The sequence below is a fragment of the Fusarium redolens genome (assembly GCF_020744475.1).
Source record: "Fusarium redolens strain MPI-CAGE-AT-0023 chromosome Unknown BKA55scaffold_14, whole genome shotgun sequence".
Taxonomy (NCBI): domain Eukaryota; kingdom Fungi; phylum Ascomycota; class Sordariomycetes; order Hypocreales; family Nectriaceae; genus Fusarium; species Fusarium redolens.
The window spans coordinates 973,394-996,476 of record NW_025763677.1 but is presented as its reverse complement, the minus strand read 5'-3'; the positions used below and the strand labels follow the sequence as shown (position 1 = coordinate 996,476).

At 48.5% G+C, this 23,083-nt stretch overlaps 7 protein-coding genes across 7 annotated transcripts; 5 read left to right on the top strand and 2 right to left on the bottom strand.

Moving 5' to 3' along the window:
• Window positions 1-266: 266 nt before the first annotated feature.
• Window positions 267-3,109, top strand: BKA55DRAFT_577216 (uncharacterized protein). Its single transcript, XM_046193581.1, has 8 exons — window positions 267-501; window positions 558-581; window positions 657-772; window positions 855-1,315; window positions 1,374-1,666; window positions 1,717-2,148; window positions 2,209-2,459; window positions 2,509-3,109. The coding sequence occupies exons 1-8, from the start codon at window positions 280-282 to the stop codon at window positions 3,014-3,016; spliced, it is 2,307 nt and encodes a 768-aa protein (XP_046046039.1). The 5' UTR covers window positions 267-279; the 3' UTR covers window positions 3,017-3,109.
• A 206-nt stretch (window positions 3,110-3,315) lies between these two features.
• BKA55DRAFT_666140 (uncharacterized protein) lies at window positions 3,316-5,563 on the bottom strand (the record flags this gene model as incomplete). The annotated part of the gene is made up of 7 exons (XM_046197771.1): window positions 3,316-3,828; window positions 3,884-4,254; window positions 4,323-4,594; window positions 4,665-4,941; window positions 4,980-4,984; window positions 5,146-5,259; window positions 5,517-5,563. The coding sequence occupies 7 exons, from the start codon at window positions 5,561-5,563 to the stop codon at window positions 3,316-3,318; spliced, it is 1,599 nt and encodes a 532-aa protein (XP_046046038.1).
• A 440-nt stretch (window positions 5,564-6,003) lies between these two features.
• On the top strand, window positions 6,004-10,424 carry BKA55DRAFT_596830 (P-loop containing nucleoside triphosphate hydrolase protein; the record flags this gene model as incomplete). The annotated part of the gene is made up of 12 exons (XM_046195996.1): window positions 6,004-6,108; window positions 6,179-6,300; window positions 6,330-6,377; window positions 6,432-7,085; window positions 7,138-7,417; window positions 7,494-7,640; window positions 7,708-8,394; window positions 8,533-8,682; window positions 8,731-9,260; window positions 9,307-9,422; window positions 9,483-9,673; window positions 9,729-10,424. The coding sequence occupies 12 exons, from the start codon at window positions 6,004-6,006 to the stop codon at window positions 10,422-10,424; spliced, it is 3,726 nt and encodes a 1,241-aa protein (XP_046046037.1).
• A 660-nt stretch (window positions 10,425-11,084) lies between these two features.
• Window positions 11,085-12,854, top strand: BKA55DRAFT_542830 (uncharacterized protein; the record flags this gene model as incomplete). Its single annotated transcript, XM_046190523.1, has 1 exon — window positions 11,085-12,854. One exon carries the CDS (start codon window positions 11,085-11,087, stop codon window positions 12,852-12,854), a length of 1,770 nt encoding a protein of 589 aa, XP_046046036.1.
• A 397-nt stretch (window positions 12,855-13,251) lies between these two features.
• On the top strand, window positions 13,252-15,438 carry BKA55DRAFT_621451 (general substrate transporter). The gene is made up of 6 exons (XM_046196778.1): window positions 13,252-13,542; window positions 13,612-13,911; window positions 13,970-14,395; window positions 14,451-14,913; window positions 14,978-15,148; window positions 15,206-15,438. Exons 1-6 carry the CDS (start codon window positions 13,327-13,329, stop codon window positions 15,268-15,270), a joined length of 1,641 nt encoding a protein of 546 aa, XP_046046035.1. The 5' UTR covers window positions 13,252-13,326; the 3' UTR covers window positions 15,271-15,438.
• A 486-nt stretch (window positions 15,439-15,924) lies between these two features.
• Window positions 15,925-17,766, top strand: BKA55DRAFT_621448 (uncharacterized protein). Its single transcript, XM_046196777.1, has 4 exons — window positions 15,925-16,179; window positions 16,236-16,563; window positions 16,614-16,787; window positions 16,842-17,766. The coding sequence occupies exons 1-4, from the start codon at window positions 16,024-16,026 to the stop codon at window positions 17,480-17,482; spliced, it is 1,299 nt and encodes a 432-aa protein (XP_046046034.1). The 5' UTR covers window positions 15,925-16,023; the 3' UTR covers window positions 17,483-17,766.
• A 2,217-nt stretch (window positions 17,767-19,983) lies between these two features.
• Window positions 19,984-22,454, bottom strand: BKA55DRAFT_519303 (Six-hairpin glycosidase-like protein; the record flags this gene model as incomplete). Its single annotated transcript, XM_046188330.1, has 2 exons — window positions 19,984-22,122; window positions 22,179-22,454. The coding sequence occupies 2 exons, from the start codon at window positions 22,452-22,454 to the stop codon at window positions 19,984-19,986; spliced, it is 2,415 nt and encodes an 804-aa protein (XP_046046033.1).
• Between the last annotated feature and the right edge of the window lie 629 nt (window positions 22,455-23,083).

Sequence of the window (23,083 nt, the reverse complement as noted above, 5' to 3'; positions counted from 1 at the left end):
CAGAACTATATAGCTTAATCCTGAGTTTAATTATCTGCCCAACACTGACTAAAATAAGTAATTATAAAGAAAATGCTCTCTAATAACTTAATATTTCTATATTGTGTTTTATTATATTTAAATGGGTATACAGAGTAGCCATCCGAGGACAGAACTTAGCAATGCAATATCTTAGGGACCCACTTATAGAACCAGCCCCACTTTCCTGTAGGCTACTCGGCACCCTGATCTCCGGGCGCCGATGCCTACATTCGGTATGACTCGCACACTCACAACCTCATGTTACGGGTACGTCGTAAAACTAAATTTTGTGCCAATATCGTCTTGACGGGCCCGGATTCCATCTTTCCTGACGCTTCTCGCGTTGCCAGTCCCCCGCCGCCCACCTGCATGCCCGTCTCGTCTCCTGCCACCGTCTCGCTCACCATGGATACTGTTGCGCACGGCGACGACGCGCTAGACCCCTCGTCACCAAGCTCCAACATCCACATTCGACCAGCGGTAAGTATTACTACGCATCATTCGGGGTCTTCGAGTCTGAGCTAACTTGTTCATAGTGCGAGAACTGCCGCCTTCGCAAGGTACACAGACAGCCGTCTCTCTGCCCCAGTCATGCCATACCCCAGCTCCATCAGCGCTTACAGGTTGTATTCTAGATTCGTTGTGATAGGCAGTATCCGTGTTCTCATTGCGTTAACACCAAAATCGACTGTGTTGTTGCTGAAAAGAAGCCTAGGGAGAAACGAAACCGCATCCTCGTCACTCCACAATAGTACGTCACTTTATCATCCCATACTCCTCCTTTTTATCCCTATCATTTGTTTCTGAATATCTGACAATATCACGTCATTCAGTGAGAAAAAAATCGACCAGCTTGATCGGCGCATGGAGCAAGTCCTCAACCTGCTCCATGATCTCAAAGACGACCGACAACGATGTTCTCATGCCGTCTTACCGACAACAGCTCCGCATGTATCGAAAATTCCGTCGTCCATGTCAAACGCGTCGAGCCAGACTATCCAGCCAACGCCTTCTGCGGTGCTGGGCCTTGAGGGCGAATCCTCATTAGCCGCCCACTCTGCGTTTGCTAGCGACTTCATGCACCAAGTCGCTGGTGCTGACCCCGTCCCGGGTTTTGGCTCAGACATGAAGAACACGCTGGACGCACTCTCACACGTTGTTGGCGCCCTGAGAGAGCAGACCTTTGCCAATGAAATGGCATACCCTCACTCCCGGCCGAGCCAACGCCTACGCCCATCGGGGTACGAGTTGCCTCCTATCCAAAAAGCCACCGAGTTGATTCGTATTGCAAAGAGTAGGTGCCTTGATCCTCTCGCTATTGATGTCACTGTGATCTGATGGGTTATCAACAGGTCAGAGGCTAGCAGGAACAGGCTTTATATACGAGTTCATATCGATGCGAGACTTCTCCGACATTTGCCTGCAGGTCTACTTCTCCGACACTTTCTCCGAGATGGAATTCATCATTGTCAACGCTGGCTTTTATTCTCTCTTCACGGACTATAGCTATCATATCTCCGCAGAACAAAAGGAGACGTACCTAGGCCATGCCCGCAAGTGTCGCGAGAACCTTGAGACGGCACTTTATGATCTGCCACTGCATCTTCCGACAACGCCAGAGGCTATAACAGCTCTCCTATTTGGTGTATGTTGACGCAATGATTATGGACAGCACTTATACTGACCAGCCCACAGGCCTGGCATGCAATTGAGCTCTCGAAACCCTACCTCTCCTGGGCATTGTCAAGCAAGGCCTCAGAGCTGTGCCAGACGTTGGGCTACCACAGAATGCCCGATGCAGATAATAGCGACGACGCCAAGTTTAGGAAGTTTTTATTTTGGACTAATTACTTCCTCGACAAGAGTTTGTCTCTTCGCCTCGGTCGAGCATCCACCATTCCCGACTGGGAAATCACAACGCATAGACCTGCAACTAGTGACGCCCACCAAGAACCAGTGATGGCTTATTTTGTACTCTGGATCGAAGCTGCACGTTGCCAGGGCAACATTTACGAGCTTCTGTATTGCCCCGAAGCTATTACCCAGCCCGAACATGTCCGGCATACTCGGGTTCAGCTTCTCGTGAACGATCTACACGTGTTGGAGCAGGCCACACAGGAAACACATGTAGGTGGACGCCGTCAAAGTCTGTAAAGGCCCCATCTGTCTGACTTGTTTCTTTTTTAGGAAAAATGGATCCAGGTCTCTAAGGATAATGCCGGCAAGGATTTGATGGATTTCTTTGCCGTCTCAGACGACATTCTTCGACTTTCACTACTTACTCTGGTCTATCGGGCTGCTCCACAACAGACCGGTGCTCTAACAACGTTTAGCCCCAGTTGCGTCGAAGCTGCTAGAGCTACTCTGCGCAGACACCATGATTGTCTGGCGGTTATTGAGAGGAGCAGTGAAGACTTCTTCCCTACCTATGTCCATTGGTACGTGCCCGGCTCAGCTGATCTTGATTCGGGAATATTGACGGAACAGGACCCTTCTCTTCGCTCCCTTCATTCCCTTTATCGTCATCTTCTGCCAGGTAATCGAGACTCAAGACAAGGCAGACCTCGACCGCCTTCGTACTTTTGTCACTTCAATCCAACCAGCTGCCGCTGCCTCGGGCGCCGCAACCAAGTTGCATCGGCTCTTCCAGGTCCTCTACAACGTCGCAGTCCGCTATGTAGAACTCTCGGCCCCGCGCGACGACCAGCCACGGGATACTGAAGAGATGGACACGTATCTCAAATTATTGGGCATACAGTCTACGTGGGGGAGCCAGCAGCAGGGGCAGGGCTTCGATCACGACCTCGACAGAAACCTCGTGCAAGTCGCAGGTGAGGAAGATATGAATTCCACCGACGTACATGCCGGGCCAATGTTGATGAATCCTATGATCCGCACGGGGCACGGGGCACAGTTGGAAGAATGGTTTTATAGCAATGAAGCTCTGATGCAGTCATTTCAGACTTTGCCTGATCACTTTACGCCTGAAAACTAGACAACACAAGGTAGATACGGTAAAACGATAGCAGCACTGCAAGGTCGATTACAGCGCCCTAATGATTCTGAAAAACAGCGTAGAATTGCTAAGATAGACATTTCACTCAAAGTTAAAGCTCGCAATCAATTCCGAAGGTGCTCACTCCCAGAGCTATTCCAGCGGATTGTAAAACATTCAGCTCTAAGGTTTCTCTTGGTTACTAGGGAAATCATGCTAACACCAGAAATGGCAAATCTAGTTGTGTCTAGTCTAATATCTAATAAAGTCTATAAAACGAGTAATCCTTCCTCATTGGCTCATAAATAACCGAGGTGCCCGCTAGACAATGTCGCAAATGCATTCGGCCAATCCGATCTTCTACTAAAGTAGAGAAGCACTGCAACAAGGGTTGCTCCGAAGGCCCCCAGTCCCCACGGGACCTTTGAGCTACGAGGTTTCGTAACAGTACCGCTGTGCGGCAGAGTGACGCCGTGTCGCTTGGGAACAGGCAGTCGCTCGATCACAGGGCCCGTCTCAGCGTGTTTAATGGCGAGCCACATGATTATACGATCCCCAAACCAGGGGAGTAGATAGTGGACGAAAAGTCTCGAGGCCAACGTATCTCGCGTCGAGATTGATGATGTCCGGCGGCCTTGTTCGAGAGCATTCGCGGCACGGGCGAAACGGCTGGTTTGAACCTCGGCGAAGACGCTCTCAATATCCTCTTCTGATAGTTTCGATCTTTCGTCTAATCGTCGCAAGAGAGTATTCAGAAGAACTGCTGACGTCTCGATAGCGCCGTTGCCGCCCTGAGCAGTGTTGGGGTGAACCTGTGTGCACGCATTAATTATTTTCATGGCCTTAGTTGATGCTGGTGATGCATACCTTGTGAGCTGCGTCTCCAATGGTGATGATTCTCCGGAAATGCCACCGCGCAAAAACGTGCTCCTCGAGAGAGACGAGTGCGGTTTGCAATCGGTTCTCGTATACGTCCCCAAAGGTCGTGGACTCTGTGACTTGATCACCAAAGTGTTCCTTTGCCAGATTGATTTCGTCCTCGGTTGTGAATCTGGGAATATCACTGCCAGTAGCTTTGTCCATATCCTGAAACATGAACCAATAAAGCCGGTCTCCGGGCGCCGAGAGCATCATATAGTTGCGGCCGTCAAAGAATGCGTTGATCTGCAAAGCAGTATTAGGAAGTGACTTGGGTCGTTTGGAAATGCCAAAAATGCACTTCGAGTCGGCTGCGAGCGCTATAGAAGGAAAGAAGGAAAGTCAATTCTGAGTTCACAAAAAGGTGGTTAAATTCGGGAGAACGAACCTTTGTCCTCGTCCAGCCGAAATGATCCAGGATCTGATTCGAGGCCGTTTCGCCACATCTCCTTTCTGACTGCGCTGTGGACTCCATCAGCACCGACAACAATATCTCCCGTATAAGTAGAGCCGTCATGAGTCTGGACGTGGACTTGATTCTCAGCTGTTTCCACGCGGACAACACGCTTCTGCGTCATCACTCTATCCTTGGCCTGGATGTTGTCGAAAAGAATCTGCAGGAGCATCTGCCGATCGATGAAAATCTGGGGATAGCCGGTTCTGAAACGCCCGGGTCAGCATATTCAGCCTCGAGAGGCAGTTCTCAATTCAAAGAGGAATCGTGGTTTACCTCTCCTCCAACTGCTCAGAAAAGCTTTTGGGCTTTTCCTTGTCCAATATTTTCCCGTTAAAGAGACGAAGGCTCGGTTGGTAATAACAGTCCCCGACTATTTCCCGGACACGGTCGTAGCAGCCGAGCTGATCAAGGATACGTAAGCCACCAGGGAGGAGGCCCATGCTCGCTCCAAGTTGGGGGGCGATCTGGGAATGTGCCTCGAGAAGTACATACTCAATGTTGAACTTCTCAAGCATGTTGGCCAAAGAGAGGCCTGACACGCTGCCTCCGACTATTATGACTTTGAATCCCATGTTACTTATTATTGACGAAATCTGGATAGGTTTGTAGTTGCGTTATGTGCTCGACTAATAGGACTGAAGGAAGGGGTCAGGAGATGGCGTCTTAAATAGATGGAACGACCAACGTAAATAAAAGCGGCGAAGCCGACAATTCGGAACCTCCGAGCTAGGGTCTAGGAACACGGGGTGGCTACCTGCTGCCAGAATAGTCATCGGCGTGTTTCGACACATCAGCCCGGCCCGCTGTGTGAACTTTTGCGTCGACGGAGCCGGGAGCCGGGACTCCGGGGACCGAAGACGGCGCGGCGCTTAGTGGGGAGCGAAGCCTTCATGGCGATTTTGTCTTATCTCAATACCATCATCGACACCAGAGACCTGCCCAAACAGAATTTTTCACTTTTATGTTTGGATAAACTATGAATTCGTCATCTAGCATGCGGCCAAGCTCTCCAATGCACTGATGGGATTAGACTTTAGAGTGAATATGCCCTACGATGACCTTGGGCCGGAGTACCAAGATGAAATTGGAATAGAAGGGCCGGAAATAGCGACGGGATGCTCTAACCTCTTTGCCAGGCGCATCGTCGCCGTTCCAGGTGAGAACTGACTCATATTTTCTCTTTACTCAGCTGGTGTGGTCAGAAGTGGAATCAATGGATACAAGGAGCTCCGGCAGGTCCCTCGACATCTCTGTCTTGGGTCGGCCGTCCGGGTTTCCGGAGCCCGACAGACCCTGAATGTGGCGCCAGGGAGTCATGACTTCCGAACAGGAGTATGGAGCCATTGGTCAATCTTTCAATGGTCAGCGGTGATAACAGAAGGTCAGCTGTTGGGGGCAGGAGATTTGCCAATTAGTATACAAGCCAATGATGCCCATCACGCAGCTGCACTTGACGGATGCCCAGCTGTCTCTCTTGTCTCCAGCCACAGTTGTCCAGTCTCTACCATTTCTTGATAAGTCGGACTGTCTACAGAAACTATCACTCTTTTCGTTCTCATTTTTATTTTATTTTATTCTCATTCTTATCTAATTTCGCTACTACTCCAAGACCATGACTGCATCTAGCGATCTCCCCCCGAACGGTGTACAAGATGCCGCCCAAAGCGATGAACCTTCCACCTCGGAGGGCAACCCATCGAGCTTCCGGGGTTTTATGGTACGTTTAACGACACGAACCTCTATGAAAGCCACCCGGAGTACATTGTGTTGACCATGCTCGCTCGCAGAGAGTCTTTACGTTCGGCCAAGCAACAGACTACGCTCTTGAATCTATCGCCATCATCGCGGCCATCGCCTCGGGCATCGCCCTAGCCATAGTAAACCTCGTTGTTGGCCAGTTTATATCACTGTTGAGCGACTCTCATACATCCTCACCAGGCTCTCAGCCCAGCCCGATGGTTTCATGTCCGCCGTCCAGAAAACCGCGTAGGAAACAACACCGACCCAATGACCATTTGCCGCGATAACTAACACGCGCAGCCTCTACTTTGTTTACATCGGCATTGTGCGATTCGCGTGCACCTACATATATGCCTCCCTTTTCACCCTTGTCGCCCACCATCTGACTCGCAATATTCGACACGAGTACCTGCGCGCCCCGTTCAGCCAGGAGATTGGTTTCTTTGACCAAATTCAAGGATCGATCTCGATGCAAGCTACATCCAACGGTAAACTGATACAATCTGGGATTGGCGAAAAGCTCGGCATGCTCGTACAAGCCATTGCCACTTTCGTCGCCGCCTTCGTTATCGCCTTTATTAGCCAGTGGAAGCTCACCCTGATCATCATTGGCATGGTGCCTGTGCTGCTGATCGTCGTTGGAGGCGTCGCCGCTCTGGATGCGCAGATTGAAACCGATATTCTCAAGATCCATGCCCAGGCAGGGAGCTACGCCGAAACAACCCTCGCAGGCGTTCGCACAGTCCACGCTTTTGATCTTCGGGAGAGGGTCGTCAGTCAATACGATTCGTTTCTTGAAAGCTCGTTCCGCCTAGGTATGAAGAAGAACAGAATCTACGGCGTCCTATTCGGTGGCGAGTATTTCGTTGTCCACGCCGGTATGGGGCTGGCGTTTTGGCAGGGCATAGCCATGGTCAACCGCGGAGAGGTTCCTGATCTTGGCACCGTATTTACGTCAGTTCAAGTTTGGACCCTAAGCAGGTCGTTATTTTCTAACTTTGAATAGTGTACTCTTCTCAGTCATCATCGGCGCTAGTACCGTCATGTCTATCGCACCGCAGATGGTCATGTTCGGTCGTGCTGCGACTGCGGCCACTGAACTCTTCACATTGATTGACAGGCAGTCGGCAGTTGATCCCTTCGATCACTCTGGAGAAAGGCCTGAACATGTCTTGGGTGAAGTTGAGCTTCAAGATGTTTCATTCAGCTATCCTACGAGACCAGATGTCACCGTCCTTGATACAATTAGTCTGCATGTTCCGGCAGGGAAGGTCACAGCCTTGGTTGTAAGTTGATTACCCCCCTCCAACGTCTTCTCCCTTTCTCAGTCCCAACCATGGCTAACGTCATACTACAATCCAGGGCACCAGCGGGTCAGGAAAAAGTACCGTCATTGGCCTTTTAGAACGCTGGTATGACCCGAAAGCTGGTACTGTCAGATTGGATGGCAAAGATGTCAAGGACTTGAACTTGCATTGGCTCCGGACCAACGTCCGCCTGGTGCAGCAGGTAGGAGGCTTCCTGAAATTTATCCTTATCCCACTGTCCTGTTGCTCACAAATCTATTCGAATGTAGGAGCCCGTTCTCTTCAATGGCACAGTGTTTGAGAATATCGCGGATGGTCTCGTCGGAACACCATGGGAGACAGCCTCCCATGGCGAGCAACGACAACGCGTTGAGGATGCTGCCAAGCTTGCTTTTGCTCACGACTTTATCGCCGGCCTGCCTCACGGATATGACACCAGGATCGGAGAGAGAGGCGGGCTCCTCTCGGGTGGGCAGAAGCAGCGAGTTGCCATTGCGCGCAGTCTTGTGTCTAATCCGCAAGTTTTACTACTTGATGAAGCGACCAGTGCGCTCGACCCTCACGCTGAAGGCATTGTTCAGAAAGCCCTCAATAGAGCCTCTCAGAATCGGACAACTATCGTTATCGCTCATAAGTTAGCCACCATTCAGAACGCTGACCAGATTGCCGTCATATCTTCAGGCCGCGTTGTCGAGCAAGGTAGCCACGATGATCTGGTTGAGTTGAACGGAATCTATTGCAATCTCGTCAAGGCTCAAGATCTATCCCCAACCGAAACACGACAGACCGCAGATCACTTCTCAGAGAAAGATTCAGCCTTAAACGACACCCCTACACTTGATCTCCCACTGGTCAAGCTCAAAACAGTCGAAGAGGGAAACCTAGTACCACTCAAGGATCGACAAGACTTTGACGCATTTCAACAGCGCGGACTAATCAGCACCATTATGAAGCTTGTGAGCTGCACGCCGGAACTGAAGTTCTGGTATCTACTTACAGCCATCTCTTGCATCATCGGAGGTAAGGAGCCGCTGCTCTTTACCAGGATTTTAAGAAAGACTAACCATTTCCCAGCTGCCCTTTTCCCCGCACAGGCTCTGCTTCTTGGCAACGTCCTCGACGTCTTCTCGTCCCCGGATATGGTATCACGAGGCAATTTCATCTCTCTTATGCTCTTTGTTATTGCAATCGGGTGCCTAGTAGGCTATTTCCTCTTGGGGTGGTCTAGCAACATGATTGCACAGGTATGTAGACTTGACTCATTTTAACAAGCTCCTGCTGACTTTGCAAAGACTCTGGGGAGGAAGATCCGAAAGGAACTCTTAGATTCCATCCTCCGCCAGGACCTGCAGTTCTTCGATCGTCCCGAGAACACCATTGGCGCATTGACAAGCCGCCTTGACTCGTACCCTCAAGCTGTATTCGAGTTCATGGGTTTCAACGTCGCACTCCTGCTTCTCGCCATTATCAACTTAACTGCCTGTAGTGCCGTAGCCGTCGCGGTCGCCTGGCGACTTGGCTTGGTCGGTGTTTTTGTCGGGCTTCCTCCTATGCTGTTAGCTGGGTGGCTGCGCATATGGCTCGAGATGAGAATGGAAAACGCCATAGATAAGTCGCTCTTGCAGAGCTCATCAGTGTCGTCTGAGGCGGTGATGGCGATACGCACCATCTCCTCTCTGGCGCTTGAGCGAAGGGTGCTGGATAAGTATACACGCGAGCTAGACATGGCTATCCAGGATTCAGTCCCGTCTTTATTCCATATGATGATTTGGTTCTCACTAACCCAGGCCATTGAATACTTCGTCCTTGCGTTAGGCTTTTGGTAAGAGTAGTTCTCTATCTATCCAGGTATCATCTAACCTATTCAGGTGGGGATCTAAGCTCATCAACGATGGCCATATCAACTTCTATCAGTTCATCGTCTCTTTTATGGGAGTCTACTTTTCTGGTCAGGCGGCGAGTCAGCTGTTTGTTTTTGCAGGCAGTAAGTCATATCAGTGACCAGAGTTCCCATACGCCATGCTAACGCACTTCGCTCTTGGAGATTTTACTAAGGGTCACATGGCCGCCAACTACTATTTCTGGATATCTACCCTCGAGCCAACAATCCAGGAAACCATTGACAACAGAGAAAACGGGCCAAAGGATGGTTGCAAGTCTGTCAAGCTCAGTGATGTTCAGTTTTCCTACCCTCTTGCGCCGCACAATCGGGTTCTCAAGGGAGTTTCTCTCACTGTAAGTTAATTCTCTCCCTCATGTCGGCATGTAGCGCTGAAAGGTTGATTTCTAGATCCAATCTGGGGAGTTCGTCGCTTTTGTTGGACAATCGGGATGTGGCAAGAGCGCAATGATCTCGCTACTGCAGCGTTTCTACGACCCAACCAGTGGAGGAATCACTATCGATTCATCTCCCCTCGACTCGATCAATCCTCGTCTATACCGCAAACATGCTGCTCTAGTGCAGCAGGAACCAACATTGTTTCCAGGCACTATCCGCGACAATGTTTCACAGGGCATTGAGACAACAGCTTCTGATATAGAGGTTGAGGAGGCCTGTCGTTCTGCCAATACCTGGGACTTTATCGCCTCGCTCCCAGAGGGCCTTAATACTCGTTGTGGAACGAGCGGCAACCAGCTCTCCGGTGGTCAGCGACAGAGAATTGCAATTGCACGCACTTTGATCAGGAAGCCTGCAGTGATCCTGTTAGATGAGGCAACAAGCGCACTCGATACGGAGTCTGAACGTGTTGTCCAGGGAGCCTTATTAGAGGCAGCAACAGCTGGTGATAGGATTACTGTTGCTGTTGCCCACCGCCTTTCCACCATTCGGGAAGCAAGCCGCATTTTCGTTTTCCAGGGAGGACTGATAGTCGAGAGTGGGAAGCATGGAGAACTCATTAAGCAGGGTGGAATATATGCCAAGATGTGTGAAGCACAGAAGTTGGATCAAGGCATGTCAGCGGAAGACGAGAGGGGAGGAATCTGAGATTAGATCAAGGTGGTGGAAGCGTTTGCTGTCCATGTTCTCTTTGTGTATATATACCATTGGATTTCGTGAATTTCCAAAACTGCGATAGGGCGGGAAGGATAAATGCAACCTCGATATTGACCACTCGATGATTCAGTGTAGTTATGTATTCTATGTGTTGTTCCAACCTTCATCCATGACATTATCTTCATTGTATCATGAAGTCTCTTCAAGACTTGCTTATTATATCATGAGATCACAAACCACACTAGTCTTTTACCAACGCTACATAATTATTACTCTAATCTACAAAATACTCCAAAATTACAAAACCATAGTGTAAAGCAAAGAAACCTTAAGTTAATATTCTCTTGCATCTGATGGCACGACTTTCTTGCTAGATCTCTATTCCCCTACAGTCCTACCTTTCCATAGCCTATGACGTCACAATTCTATAACCTAGCATCTGTTTTACGAGGGATGTGGCAGTTGTGGCTGTTTCAAAACCTATCAGCTCTGGTGTTGGTCTCATGCTGTGTACCACTGTGCGAGCCTCATCTTGCAATCACGGCCATACATGCTGCATTGAGAAGGGCTCTGAGCCCTCGCACAATTAATTTTTCCTCTTCAACCTTTCAAAAAACCTTTGGAGCCTTTTTGACAGAGTCTCCAACCATCATGGCCGACCCTCCCTCCAAGCACATGACGGTACCTCTCTCAGGATTCTCTATTACCGATCCGAATACCCGATGGGCCAAAGACTTGGCAGCATGTGTTCATTGCGTAGGCTGCCGACCGGAAGTCGAGACCATGGTCTCTTCCACAGCCACTTGTGCCTCATGCGGCAAGCAAGGGCGGCTTCTCGACTGCGCCGCCTGCCTTGATGCCCAGTACTGCTCAACCGATTGTCAGCGCAGCGATTGGAAGTTCCACAAGTTGATGTGCACGAAACTTGCAAGCTATTCAGCAGACCTGAGACCGAGCACCCGTCACTTTCGTGTCATCGTCTTTCCTCATGAAGCAGCACAGCCCGAGTTCGCTTGGGCTTTTGTCAACGACAAGACTGAGCTTGTGATCAAGCATCCGTCCATCGAAGGTTGGAAGAAGAAAATGAAAGATCGCTACGCTACATCAGTCAAGGATCCTCTGATTGTTCATGCACTCAGTCGGGATCGCGCTATGGTGGGTAAGATGCTTGGGCACGCGGTTCGCGTCGCTTCTTGGCAGCCGCCAAACGGACTCGCCGGTCACCTTGAGGGGTTCAACGAGACAATTCTATCTCTCACAGGACGTATAATTCGACGGTCTTACGGCCCTGCGGTCGCATTCGCGTACCAATTGGACGCTGAGTTCAATTACAAGAACATGGAGGACATGTCGACAAAGGACTTCCGACATCTTGTTGACTTCTTCAACAACTCTGATTGGAACCCTGCTATCGGAGACGCCGAGAGATATCCTGGCAAGACAATTGCAGCACTTTTCATTCCTGATCCTTTTGTCCCTGATACCGATAAGAGACCGGGCCTCTCGATCTGTCATGTACTTGGCACTTACAACCCCGTTTTGGAGGTCACAATTGCCGCCGGGATCGACTTCAAACAGGTATGCCCGCACTACATGTGCGATGAAGGGGTTTGGCCCATAAAGCTATTCTGTCCCCGAGGTCTCAAGTGGAATGCCTTTCTTCTGGGTCCGCTCCTTCTTGAGCTGCCATGGATCGCCAGAAATGCTGTTCTAACAGACACTCACAACCAAGGCTCGCGAAGTTCTCTTCATCCCGGTCGCATTTCAGCGTCATACGCTCGCTTCCTGAATCGTGGTGTCACGCTTGGATACAGAAGCATAACCATTGCTCAATACCTCATTAGCGATGGAATGCTTGTCTACGATGCCTTTTGCAACAAGATACACCGATTATACTTGCTTGCGTACGATGAATTCATGCTCCGCCAGTCTAAGGCCAAATTCGATGATCGAGACATTTCAAAGAAGAACTTCGTCAAGTTCTGGAACGACCTCAAAACGGGAAAGGAAAAGATTGAGAATCAGCACAAGGACAACCAACACCTCGACTTCTCCGATGCGCCATCTCCCTACAACGACATCGACAATGCCAAACTCATGCTTTTTGGATCTGCAAGCAGGCACTTTTTGAACCTGATGAAACTATTGCAGAATGAGGTTTTCCGCACAGTTTATAAGAAATACTTGAACAGCGACTTGTTTATGGATGGTGCATATGAAACTCATTGGGACCTTCTTCCGAACTTCTGGCCGGCGGTTAAAAACGATAAATCGGAAGATGATAGTTCTATGAAATATCCTATCACGGAAAATGATCAGGAGAAGGAAAGCGAGGTGGCGACAGATGCCCGGGCATCTGACAGTGGAAATCTTGATTTGGCGGAGCTGGCTGCAGCGTCCCTCAACGTCATTCAACAGTAGCATAGTTTAGGTATCTAGCAATGCATCCTTAGATGTAGCTGAATACAAGTGCTTATACAATTCTACAAGTAACTCTAATGAGTAGACGAGCCTCCGGTGGGATGAATGTTTTAAAATAGAGTTTGCGGTGGGATGGGTTGTCAAGCTGGAGGTCCGGTGGGATGTGCTGTGACCCTTGGCCCGTCAAGGAAGCTGGTTGGTTCTGTTATGAGACCTTGCTTCTTCAGCAGTTGTGGCGCCATCATCTGTCAAATACGGTCCAGGCTTGGTGGTTCTCCGCACTACGTACTTTGGAGGTACAACGTCTAGAGCCTAGAGCTTAATTCCCCATGGGGTCAACATTTACATGACTTATAAGGGAGATGCGTACCCCTCATATTAAACAGAAATGCTCAGCAGGACCCTTTCGTAACATTCACGATTCTCCAATAGCGATTGACAAACTATTCGTTACTAACTTGCTGTTGCAATCATGGGTACGGACAACATTGTTGTGAATAAGCACACGCTCGAGGGGCTTGATCTTGGTGATCCTCACACTATCGAGCTCATCCAGCGCGCTCAGGATGGAAATGCCGCCGACAGAGATCTCACGATCCGCAAAGCCCTTAAGAAATACCGGAAGGCTGTGCTATGGGCCTCGGTCCTGTCCATCAGTCTGGTAATGGAAGGATATGACTTGGTGATGGTAAGCAACAGACTTCAAGTGAATTATGCTCGGCTCTCCTAGAGATTTGCTGACTTGTAGCTCTGACAGCTCGGGTCCTTTTACGGCCTGACTCAATTCCAAGACCATTTTGGCGAGTACAGCGCCAAAGAGGGCAAAAAAGTCATCTCACCAGCCTGGCAATCGGGCCTCTCCAACTCGTCACAAGTAGGACAATTGGCGGGTCTGTTGATCAACGCATACGCGCAAGATAAATTCGGTGCTCGCACTACAATGATGGTTTTCATGGCCTATCTTGTATGCACCATCTTCATTCTCGCCTTTGCACCGTCTCTATCTATTCTGGCGTTTGGCGAGGCATTGTGTGGTGTTGCTTGGGGTGTTTTTCAGGTAAGTAACTAACACTTTCACTACATCAAGTTGTACAGAGGGAATAACCTTGCGCCAGACTCTATCTACTACCTACGCTTGCGAAGTCGTACCTACGATTCTCCGTCCATATGTCACAGCATGGGTCTGTATGTGCTGGGGCCTAGGCATCCTGATTTCATCAGGCGTGGTCCGAGCATGTCTGAACATCGAGGGTAACTTGGCCTGGAAGTTGCCTTTCTACATCCAATGGGTCTGGCCAGTGCCCTTATTTTTCGTGGCATACTTCGCTCCCGAATCTCCATGGAATGCCGTCCGTCGCGGTAAACTCGAGCTCGCTAAGACATCTCTACGACGACTTGCCTCAGACGATGGAGACAGAGAAGGAGCTATCGAGGCGAGCTTGGCGTACATACAGCATACAACAGCTTTGGAAAAGGCAGAAACTGGGGGAGCTTCTATTATTGAATGCTTCAAAGGCACCAACCTACGTCGAACCGAAATTGTAAGAACTCACCTTGTTACTTATTATCTCACTTAACTCTAACTTCTATACTCAGAACTGCGTTGTCTGGGCGGCCCAGATTCTCTGTGGTAACGCCATTCTTGGTTTCGTTGTCGTTTTTCTCCAAGCCGCAGGCTGGTCACAGGTCCAGTCATTCAACCTCAACATTTCTCTCTCAGCATGTTACATCATTGGCGGCATGATCTGCTGGGTCCTTTTCCCTCACTTCGGACGTGCAACCATTTACATGAGCGGCCTCGTCTTCATGTTCTGCTGCCTTATCGCTATTGGAGCTCTCGGATGGTCCACTAGCAAAGACGGTTATCTTGCAATTGGCCTACTCTTTGTGGTTTCGACGCTTTGCAATATGATTACCATTGGACCAGTGTGTTATCCCATTGTGGCTGAGACTCCTTCTGGACGCCTCAGGTACAAGACTATTGTCATTGGAAGATTTGTGTATAACCTCACTGCCATCTTCAACAACTCCGTAACGCCACGGATGATTTCTGCATCTGGTAAGTTCATCTACGTGGGAAGTTTATAGACCTATGACATCATAAAGACTAACAATATGTCTAGGCTGGGGTTGGGGTGCGAAGACAGGTCTTTTCTATGCCGGAACGAATCTGCTTTGTTTCATTTGGTGTTGGTTTCGCCTTCCTGAGACAAAGGATCGTACTTTTGGTGAAATTGACATTCTCTTTGAGAACAACGTACCAGCGAGGAGGTTTAAGTATACCAAGGCCGACCGTAAGTATTACTGTCACCCAATCCCTTCCTTGAAAGCCTTGCTAATCATTCTGGTAGAATTCGCACTTGAGAGTGATTATGTTCAGGAAAAAGTTGGGCCAGCCGTTGACCAAATCGATTGAACAGCCGCAGAATCATCTCAATATCGTTCAGACAATGCTCAGGTAGTGAATCCCGGAGGATAGGAATTGGCGACAATCCATTTTGGTTTTAATAAGTGTACCTTGCAACTCAGGGTAGTTCTGTGATCATTGTGCATTAAGATTAAGATACAGTATTTTCAAGCCTACTTCTAATACCTCTGTGTATAATTAATGTTTAAACCGCGAATATCTGGTCACCGATTCGCAATTGCATTGCTTCCAAAAGCGCGGCAATACCTTTTGATTTGCTGTATCTAGACCGCCAGTATGACGTGTCCCAGTTACACAAGATGGAGGAGAAATGCATGATGGCGCACCTTTTCACCATTACATAAGTGAAATCCAGACTGCAACTGTGCTGTAGGCTTTTCTTGTTAGCAAGAAATCCTAGAGACACCTAGATTATAATAATGAACAACGCTAACTTTCTTGACATAAGATCATATGCGCAATGTTTTCAAGTTCAATTGATCTTCATGTAGGAGGGAGGATATGTTGAGGGGTCGTCGTCTTCAGTGGAGTGAGACCATTGGATAGTGCTTCACACGGCCTGTAACACCTTGACAGCTGTAACCCCGCCTTTTCGGAGTTCTCCGAAGATTGTTATCTTTCATATCTTATCAGCATTTAAACCAACAACAATCCAAAACAGCAAAACAAAGAAAAGCAAAGCAAAGCAAAACAAAGCAAAACAAACACCCAATATTCCAAATACTAGACTCTTACTACAAAATGGATAGCGATCTAAAGTACCTCCTCTCTCTCCAAGCCGTCCGAGACCAAGCTTCCAAGGTCTTCGAATCGGCAAAGCGAGGGCAATTGAAGCACTTCGAGTATGACGAAGGCCGAATGGGAGAGGTTGCTGATTACGTATCCAAGGTCATTGATGTGAGCATGCTATGATCCTCAGAAATACCATCAGAGCTGATACCAAAAATCTTTAGCGTGATTTCGGCCCCGATAAATACGACACTATTCCCCCTCATGGTCGCTGGCAGCATTTCGAGGTTGGAGACGTTGCACGCGTCGATTCCCTTGTGAAGCGCTGGTCCAGTGAAGATGGGGTTGATCAAACTGAGATCACTCGACGATTGGTCGATCTGTTCTTTGTGTCGGTTCTTCTTGATGCTGGAGCAGGCGATGTCTGGCGTTTCAAAGAACCGGGTACTAGACAAGTTGTTGTCCGGAGTGAGGGTATTGCTGTGGCATCGCTTCACATGTTTACAGCTGGATCTTTCAGTTCTGACAGTTCTCTAAAGGAGAAAGTCGATGGTATGTTTGATGTGAGGTTCTTGTTTTCTTGGGCTAATTGTTTGTTCTAGCGAAGGGTTTGATCCAGTTGCAAGACACCAGCTTCGAACAGCACTTCCAGGTGTCAACTGAGAATCCTATGGTTGGAGTATCATCACGTGTTAAGTTGCTACAAGCTGTTGGCTCTTCCTTGTTGAAGCACCCTGCAGTCTTCGGGGAGCTCGGCCGTCCAGGAAACTTAGTGGGTAAGTAAGCACAAATAGACCGTTAGATTATTCAAGGCTGACGTTATCCTTCAGACTACCTCACAGAAAAGGCATCTGTATCCAAGGTCCTTGACTATGAACAGCTTTGGTTCTGCTTACAGGACCTCCTTATCCCTTCCTGGCCAGGAAACCGCACTGTCTTCAAAGGCCAACCCATCGGAGATGCATGGCCTCTCGAAGTGCTGGCTGAAATCGCTGATAGCCAGGGCGATAAAGACCCCAAGAGCAAAATACAGCCGTTCCACAAGCTTACACAGTGGCTAGCCTACTCACTTTCCGTGATCTTTGAGAGGCAGTTAGGCTTCACCTGGAAGAACATGCATCTCGGCACTGGACTGCCCGAATACCGAAATGGTGGATTGTTTGTTGATCTCGGGGTCTTGAATTTGAAGCCTGATGACTTGAAAGCTGGAAAGGAAAACTCGGGACAGGACCTTCCACAATTTGAAGCCTCTGACGATGTGATCGTTGAGTGGCGTGCTCTAACTGTCGCGCTGCTGGATGAACTGCACAAGATGCTTCAGGAGAAGTACGAGCCTCGAGGAGTCAGTTTGAGTCTTCTTCAGATGTTGGAGGCTGGGAGTTGGAAGTCTGGACGGCTTTTGGCTGCTGAGTTGCGGCCTGATACTAAGTGCAGTCCGATTCTGGTTATTAGTGATGGTACGCTGTACTAGTAGGAGTTGGTTAAGGATAATTTACCCGGTGGTCAACATCTAGCGAGTAAATCAATCCTCATATGACATAAACAAACCAAAATTGGTAGATATACCGGTGGAGGTGTTTCATTGGCCGTTGGTAAACCAGTGCGGAGAGGTCCGTCGGACGCGGCCGGGGCCCGCTCAACCACTGCAGAAGGATCATTCACAGGTGATGAAACTAATTTACATACTTATAGCAAGTACAAATATCTCTGTAGTGGAATTTTCTCAATAAAGAGGCACGACTCTGAAAAAACGACAAACAAATGCTGATTAGATTTGCTACAGAGATTTAAATCATGAATTTCCTGAGTTAAAAGATTAGCCAAAGGTAACCTTTATGCTGCAATGTATTTTATGTTTATATGATCTACACAAAATTTTCAAGACAAGCCCGCTGTAAGTCTCATTCAGGCAACAGCAGCGCGAGCTGGTGTTTTTCCTATATTATGAGTCTAAAGCTCGCTTCGGCCAAGGGGTTACAGGTCGCCTTTCCTCGAGCGATAAGATATCCCATGTTCAGGGATGGGTTTAAACGCAACAGGTAACTCTCAGATAGACGGGCTTGATTCTCAGAGCAATGAATTTTCTTATGGGTAATTTTCCAGTCTTGAGCCATTCTTCATAAGTTTTTATAACCCTGTCAATATCTCGGCAACGTAGATCTAGGCAACACAGCAGAAATAATAGCTTTCATGCAGCATATAGATTTACCTTTATCCAATAGAATTAAGGTGAGTTGGGCTGCGAAAAGAGTAAATTACGCCTTGGACGCAGTGCCCAATGGCAGCCTCTACGGCCGAAAGGAGAAACTGTATAACACCCTTTAAGGTTATTTCGTCCCGTCATCCACCCAAGCATGAGTCAAAGTCTCCTCTGTTACTGCGTGTGAGTCGTAGATTGTATTCTTTTATAAGATTTCGACAAGATAACACAACCTGCTTTTTATCTTCATCGCCTTTTATTCCATTCCCCCATGATGCTACAGCAACAAGAATCCACTCCTCAAGGGCTCGACCTCTTCGGCAGTCTCCCGATTGAGATGCACGTCAAAATCATGAAGTTCCTTACTCCAGACGGTTCATTATCACTCACAAGAGCTTCGCCTGTATCATGGCGACGTTTTCGAGGGGATCACGCGTTTATACGAGTCCCACCTCACACGGATCTACAATCACTACGGCCACCCAGCATGCATTCGATTCCTCATGCTTCTTACCCGTCTTCGAGAATTGCGAGCCCAACTCAGAGGGAAGCCTAGAGTAGAGATCGAGACCCAACTTGACCCCATTCTTACCTCTGTTCTTTCTCGGGACTTCGTGGACTTGCCATTCGAATGGGAATCGAACCTCCCGATCTTGGTAATGGCTACAGGCTTCATACCAGAAATGTGTAATGTATTCAAGGCATGGAAAGGTTTATGGTATCATCGGGAACTAGGCCCCAGTGAACTACCTCGGCGGGAGAGCTGGATATTTGCCGAATCCTTTCTACGATATGAATGCTTTTGCAATATCTCTTACCATCGAGAAGGCTTCCTCTTCTAGAACATGTTTAACTATAAGCATTTACTCATGAAGCCCTTCCTTGGTAACAAGGGTCTTTTCATGAGGGACTTGCGTTCGTTAGTTCAATAGGAAGATATCGTCAAAGACCTCTACTCCAGGACCTTTAACGACTGGCGTGTGTCACCGACGCTTCTTTGCGGCTTTAATGTACCTGAATACTTTGTGAGGCGGTTTAGATCGATTCTTAAGTCTGTGGATGAATCACTTCTCTCAAAGGTGCCTAAGCCGACAAAATATCGAAAGAGGCTAGCAGTGACGACGAAATGATCTCAAATACTGCGGTTCATTCAGAGAAAGGATAGCGAAAATGAGCATTTCTCCTATCATCTCGGTCTGCAGGGAAATGTTCTCCTCATCCACCTCTTGAGCCTCAACCCTCGGGTGCGGAGCAATTACATCGTTAGAGCATATTCTTCGTTTCTCGCCTCTCAGCCCGATTCTGAACCAATTTATCCCCCTGACCGGGAGGAAATGATATGCATTATGAGAAATTGGCGTTCGGAGCGATTTTATCCTTACGATCAAGTCAGCTTTTTGGATTGACACATGAATCTTGGAAACTACAGGATCAAATAGAGCATTATGGCTTCAAAAGCTACTGTAAGAATCAGGGTATTTCGTTTCGATTGCTCTTCAATCACCAGTCTCGGTGTGGGTATCACGAGTCCTATGGATTCTCCAATACAAGGGACTATAACAGTCCCTACACTATACAAATCACCAGGGTGATGGTTGCTCAGAGGCTGGCTAAGGGACATAGCCTGGGATCTATATGGCTATCTTAGTCACTACTGTGAAGACAAAAAGACTCCCGGTCCTGAACAAATTACATAAATAAATACAAAGACGGGTATGCATCAAGCATATAATACAAGGTTCAAAGCGAAGTACTATGATAGAAACTTTACATCAAGCTTGAGTCTGCTTGATAGTGATCTTCTGGCCAGAAGATACAGTAAACTTATCACCCTTAACAACCTTCCCGTTCACCTTGATGACACTCTTCTCAAGAGGAGTAGGCAAGGGCCGAGGAAGGTAGACAGTTCCATTCGTATTACCCTTCTTAGGTCCGCGAACAGTCATCTGCAAGAGACCAGACTTGAACTTCCAATCGACCTCAACGTTTCCATGCTCAGTTGGAACTCGGCCCTTAGCCCACCCCAAACCCAAGGTCAGGGGCTTAACGTCCCATTTCTTGTAACCAGGTTCAACGGCTTGGACACCTAGCACATGTCGGCTCAGCTCGGCAGTTGGTCCAGAAGCCCAACCATGGCAGAGAGAGGTGATCAAACCCAGACCAGGTGTACCATCAGGGTCCAGAGTCTCCCAGAAGCAGTTTGTATAGTTCGCATGAGCAGGGTTGGCCATGGGGGCCCAAAGACTCTTCAACAGACGTCGAACAATCACATCATCGTCGGACTCGAAGGCTGCGCGGAGATGATAGGCGGAAGAGTAAGGGCTGATCTTCTGAGCGAAACCAGCTTTGGCGGTAGCGTTGCTGAAGGCCAGAGGTCCAGCCTTGAGCTGAAGTTCCTTGTCGAGAGTAGACAGCAAAGAGATGGCTGAGATGTTGTGGCTCTGGGGAATTCCAGCGAGGATAGCGAGTGCGTTGGCGTCTTGGGCAAAACCAGTAGTAATCTCATTGGAGAGAACATAAGCTTGGAGCTTATCGTTCCAGAGGGTGGAGTGAATCGCCTTGCGCAAGTTGTTGAGGCGAGTCTGATAGACAGTGGTGTTGACCCCAGCGTCCTTGAGTAGGGTATGTGTCTGCTGCAAGCTGTAGGCATAGAGTGCGTTGAACTTGGAGCTTGCGCCAGTCTGCGGGGGGTCATAGTAGTTCCAATCTCCAGTGAATGCCGCGTTGTCGAGAGTGAAAAGACCATTCTTCAACTGGGAATGCGCCCAGTCCAGCATAGCTGTAGTGCGAGGGGCCCATTTCTCAGCAAACTTCAAATCACCCAGGACCTCATAATTCTTAGCAAGCGCATTCAGAAAATTGAACGAATAGCCAATAAGGCCAGTGATGTTGACGTCCAAAAGTTCCTTGAGAGGCTCCTGTTGGATCTTGGCGGTTGGGATGAAGAATCCCGGTGTTGCCTGATAGGAACCCAGGAGGTCCAGGGAGCCCTCAACGAAAGACTTTCCGTAGGTACTGGCATAGGTTGAACCAAGTGCCACGTCGAGATCACCAGTGTAGGCAATCCGGTCGCGTCTGGAGCCGTCAACGATAGTATCGGCGGGGTTTGTTCCCATAAAGAAGTCCTTCAAGAAGCTAGGATCCGTCAAGTTGTTTGAGTAGATCTCAACACCATCAAGAGTCGCAGCTTTGAGGCTGCGGAAGTAAGCGGAGTGACCAAGAGGAGCACCAAGGCCAAAGGAGCCGTAGAACTTGGAAGTCTGGCTGAAGTCGAGAACCGTCTTGTTGTTTATAAGAACTGAGATCTCGGTCATGTTCACCTTGGCTTGGACAGAAATCCACTCGCCGAGTTTTGCATCAGCAGAAGATGGGATCGAGCCAGACTTTGAAGCGCCCGTTGCCGTGACCTTTCCCGTTTTCACGTCGCAAGTAACAACAATGGCTTCGTTGAGGGTGTCTGACAGGACCGAGAAACTAAACTCCCCAGTAACTGGCTTGACTTGGAAACCAAGCTGGTAGGTAGTCAACTGAGCGGCCGCGGCACTACCCAGCGCTTGAGGCGCAGAGCTTTCAACGAGAGATCCCTCGTCAGAAACCTGCCAGAAGTCTGGAATGGTGTCCTTGGGAATCTCGGTAAGTTGAGCAGTCCTGGCGCCCGTGAGCCAGATACGGTTAAAGTCCTCGTCAGAGCACTCAAAACCTCCAGGAAGCTGGGTGAGGGCTGTGGTGTGAACGGTTGGTTTCACACCTACCTTTCTGAGGCGTATCTCTCCATGTGAAGAGAGATTCAGCTTTTGGTAGCGGAAAGCGCCCTGGATGAGACGGTTGGTGACAGTCTCGCGTTTCGAAATATTGTATTGGTTTACACGATAGGTCTCCATGGCAGCGGCCAGAGGGAGAGGTCCATCACTCTTAGAGGCTTGGAATTAGTATGTTGATATGATGTTCGAGCACTGCATGTATTTACCTGGTAGTTGCTAAAGGCAAACTTGGACTCGGCATATGTGAGTTCAAAAGCCGAGGTATCACCAGAGGCAGAGACAACCTCAAAGGTAGGGTGACCCTCGACATTCTCGCCATAATCGAGTATCATGATACCAGGATCCTTTCCATCGGAAGAGAGGGACACAGTTCCTTTGGAACCGTAGATAACTGCATTTTTGTCCGAACTCGCCGTTGCAACGGGCCCAGCTAGGGCTGAGCCTACTGCAAGCAGCTGTAACGCCGTAGCTTGGAGGAGCATCAGGAGCTACTTTTCCAAAAAGAAGGACACTAAAAGGAAATGAGATTATTGGTAAAGAAAGATAGTAGTTGACATAAAAGATAAAGAGATGTTTAAATGAATGGTGTTACGTATGAGATATTTCATAGAGTGACTGTCTTTGCTTGTATTTATCTATATACTACTAATTCGGCATAACATATTCCATTCATTTTGCATGATGTAATGAGCCACTGTACGGAGTATTTCGAACCCTTTCATTTAAGCTCTGACCTACTCTTTAGTGGAGGGCCAAGAGGTGAAGTGTAGTCTGTCTTATAAACGAGGTTTTCGTAAAGAACGAGGTTCGTTGCTGGAGAATTAAACGAGGAACGAGGCTCGCTCTCTTAGTCGGAAACCTAACAAAGTGGGGGGTTTGTAGAGTGTTCTGATCCAGTCTTGAGTCGGTTTTCATTTCTCAGATCTCGTTACTGAGTTGGCCATGTTTAAACTGCATGTTGGGTATGGGATTCCTAAATTCTGATAAAGTCTATCACCGAGTTTTCGTAAATCGGACCTGGTATTGTTTATTTCACATGATTGCTTTCGGCATGGTAGCTTGTCAACCAATTAAGTGACTTTCACGCAACCGGTCTTTAGCTCAGATCAAC

Excerpts from the sequence above, each read along its gene's own strand:
- BKA55DRAFT_577216 (XM_046193581.1), top strand. The coding sequence starts at position 280 with ATGTTACGGGTACGTCGTAAAACTAAATTTTGTGCCAATATCGTCTTG. Across the intron at positions 773-854 it reads ATCCTCGTCACTCCACAATA|TGAGAAAAAAATCGACCAGC; the intron begins GTACGTCACTTT and ends CACGTCATTCAG. Across the intron at positions 1,667-1,716 it reads TAACAGCTCTCCTATTTGGT|GCCTGGCATGCAATTGAGCT; the intron begins GTATGTTGACGC and ends ACCAGCCCACAG.
- BKA55DRAFT_621451 (XM_046196778.1), top strand. The coding sequence starts at position 13,327 with ATGGGTACGGACAACATTGTTGTGAATAAGCACACGCTCGAGGGGCTT. Across the intron at positions 13,543-13,611 it reads AAGGATATGACTTGGTGATG|CTCGGGTCCTTTTACGGCCT; the intron begins GTAAGCAACAGA and ends TAGCTCTGACAG. Across the intron at positions 14,396-14,450 it reads ACCTACGTCGAACCGAAATT|AACTGCGTTGTCTGGGCGGC; the intron begins GTAAGAACTCAC and ends TTCTATACTCAG.
- BKA55DRAFT_621448 (XM_046196777.1), top strand. The coding sequence starts at position 16,024 with ATGGATAGCGATCTAAAGTACCTCCTCTCTCTCCAAGCCGTCCGAGAC. Across the intron at positions 16,564-16,613 it reads TCTAAAGGAGAAAGTCGATG|CGAAGGGTTTGATCCAGTTG; the intron begins GTATGTTTGATG and ends TGTTTGTTCTAG. Across the intron at positions 16,788-16,841 it reads CCGTCCAGGAAACTTAGTGG|ACTACCTCACAGAAAAGGCA; the intron begins GTAAGTAAGCAC and ends GTTATCCTTCAG.